The sequence below is a fragment of the Lactuca sativa genome, chromosome 4 (genome assembly GCF_002870075.4).
Source record: "Lactuca sativa cultivar Salinas chromosome 4, Lsat_Salinas_v11, whole genome shotgun sequence".
NCBI classification, from domain to species: Eukaryota; Viridiplantae; Streptophyta; class Magnoliopsida; order Asterales; family Asteraceae; genus Lactuca; species Lactuca sativa.
Genome location: NC_056626.2, coordinates 105,196,108 through 105,198,566, shown reverse-complemented (window position 1 = coordinate 105,198,566; position 2,459 = coordinate 105,196,108). Strand labels below are relative to the sequence as shown.

Genomic DNA, 2,459 nt, shown 5'->3' with positions numbered 1-2,459 from the left:
CTTAACAAAAACTATTTTCTACTTTTGCAAATTGATTTAATTACTCTTTTTTTAAATCAATTGTGTGTTTTATATAAGCTGATTTATTAATTTTATGTTTTAAAAAATTTTCAATTGTTTTTTTCGAACCCTCATATACAAATAAAAACAACAGTATAAACTTACAACTAGTTTTATCGAATACATTTTAGTTCTTATCTCTTTATCGCTATAACATTTATATATGAAATTAAATATACATACATAATAATCATAATAAGAATAATTGCATTCACTTGTTAAAAAGAAAATTTAATTTGGTTTTGATAGAAGTTGTGATAGAATTAATAGTAATAATGACGTCACCACTTCTCCGCTCCCTTTCCTCTTTTTAATTCAAAGTCTCACTGACACACCTCATTCTGTGTCTCATCATCTCTCTCACGGATCGATTCTTCCTTCGCTGCCATGGCGCCTGAGAAGGTACTCATTCCCTCTCAGATTATCAATTAAGTTTCATCTGCATTCCGAAGCCATTGTTGTTTTTTATCTTTTCAATCTAGCTTCTCATGAGAAAATCTTCCTGCTAAATAAGCATTTTAAGAATTGAAATGAGCTAATATACTCAAGAACTAATGTCGATTAAATCTGTTTGATATAACGAAACAGGTGACAGAAATGGTGCTGAATGTCGATCTCAAATGCTCCGGCTGCTACAAGAAAGTGAAGAAGGTTATCTGTAAAATCCCCCGTGAGTTTTTTCTTCATCTTTTACTTTCCGTTTTACATAAATCTATCTTTTAGTAATTGAATTCCGCTTTTGTCTATCTTTATAAAAGTATCGAATCCTTAGAATCTAAAAATTCTAAATCAATTCGATGTATGATTATATATTCATGATTCATGGTAGATGTATATATAATTAAATTAACTTTTCATTATTTTTTTCTTGACTAATTATTAGAAATAAGGGACCAGGTCTTTGATGTGGACAAGAACAAGGTCAAATTAATCGTGGTGTGTTGTAGCCCTGAAGCTATTCGAGACAAGCTTTGTTACAAAGGTGGAGGTGCGATTCAGAGCATAGAAATCGTCGAGAAGCCGGAAAAGCCTAAAGAACCGGAAAAAGCTAAACCCGCCGCCGTCGCCGATAAGCCAAAAGAGGCTGAGAAGGCGAAGCCACCGGCTGACAAACCAAAAGATGCCAAACCAGCTGCCGACAAGCCTGCCGGAAAACCCAAGGAAGCCGAGAAACCCAAAGCTGCTGACAAGCCAAAGGATCAACAGGAGAAACCCAAAGCCGCTGACAAGCCAAAGGATGCAGGAAAGCCACCGGAGGCCAAACCTAAGGACGCAGGGAAGCCACCGGAGGCGAAACCGAAGGATGCTGGGAAGCCACCGGAGGCTAAACCGAAGGATGCAGGGAAGCCACCGGAGGGGAAACCTAAAGAGGCGGAGAAGCCAAAACAAGAAGCTCCGAAGAAAGTAGATTTTGCTCCGAACCCGGAGGTTGCGAAGATGGTGTATGAACCAGTGCACGGCTATCCACAGATGTACCCACAATCAGCTTACCCACCTATGGTGGGATACGGGCAGTATTACGATCAAGGTTACGGTGGTGCTCCGTTTCAGCATGGCTACGGGATGCCAATAGCACCACCACCGCCGCCGCCTAGTTACGGTGGGTTTGGATACGACCATGGAGGGTATAATAATGGGTATAATGGGAACAGGAGTCATTATTCGAGTAATGATTATGGAGGCGAAGAGGAAGGTGAAGGTTGTTCGATAATGTGAAAATGGTGGCGGGTGAGGTGGTGGATGGTGGATGGTAGGTGGTGGGTGGCGGTCAATTTCAAGGCGAAATAAATAATCCCGATAAAGATAATCAAGACACGATGAATAAGTAAGTTTTAGATAATCTTCCATGTGAGAAATCTTAAAAAGATGGCAAGTAATGAATCTTTGTGTACATCGTAAAGACGTTATTTTATTTTTATTTTTTCTTTTTTCTTTCTTTTTGTATTGAGAAAGACATGATAGAAATGAAATAAATTTTATTTGTAAAAAATGGCTTTATTAGCGAAGAAGAATCGAGAAAGATATTGGTGAATTGCATTAGACTCCAAAAGTCACCAACTTGTATGATTAACGAGGGAAACAGGACCAATGATATGAATCCATCACCAACTTGTATGATTAACGAGAGAAACAGGACCAATGACATGGATTCATGAACAAGTGGGACAGCATCCAGTTGGAATGACCCTACATTACAAAACTGGTTTTCAACAATTGGGGTATTGCCTTTTGTTAGGGTTTTGTTAAATTCAACTTGGGTATTTATTGCCTTTTGTTTGTTAGGGTATTCTTGATATCGAAATCATATTATTGAATCAAAATAATATAATAGAAACCCATATCGATGAATATCCGTATATTATTAAATCAATAATAATATAATAGAAACTAATATCGAT

General features: G+C 37.5%; 1 protein-coding gene across 1 annotated transcript; it reads left to right on the top strand.

Annotated features, from left to right (window-relative positions):
* Positions 1-307: 307 nt before the first annotated feature.
* On the top strand, positions 308-2,092 carry LOC111886174 (pollen-specific leucine-rich repeat extensin-like protein 1). The gene is made up of 3 exons (XM_023882404.3): positions 308-462; positions 649-730; positions 944-2,092. Exons 1-3 carry the CDS (start codon positions 448-450, stop codon positions 1,774-1,776), a joined length of 930 nt encoding a protein of 309 aa, XP_023738172.1. The 5' UTR covers positions 308-447; the 3' UTR covers positions 1,777-2,092.
* The last annotated feature ends 367 nt before the right edge of the window (positions 2,093-2,459 follow it).

What these genes read in the sequence shown, in the direction of transcription:
- LOC111886174 (XM_023882404.3), top strand. An exon ending in GGTTATCTGTAAAATCCCCC is followed by an intron (nt 731 to 943) that starts GTGAGTTTTTTC and finishes ACTAATTATTAG; the next exon opens with AAATAAGGGACCAGGTCTTT.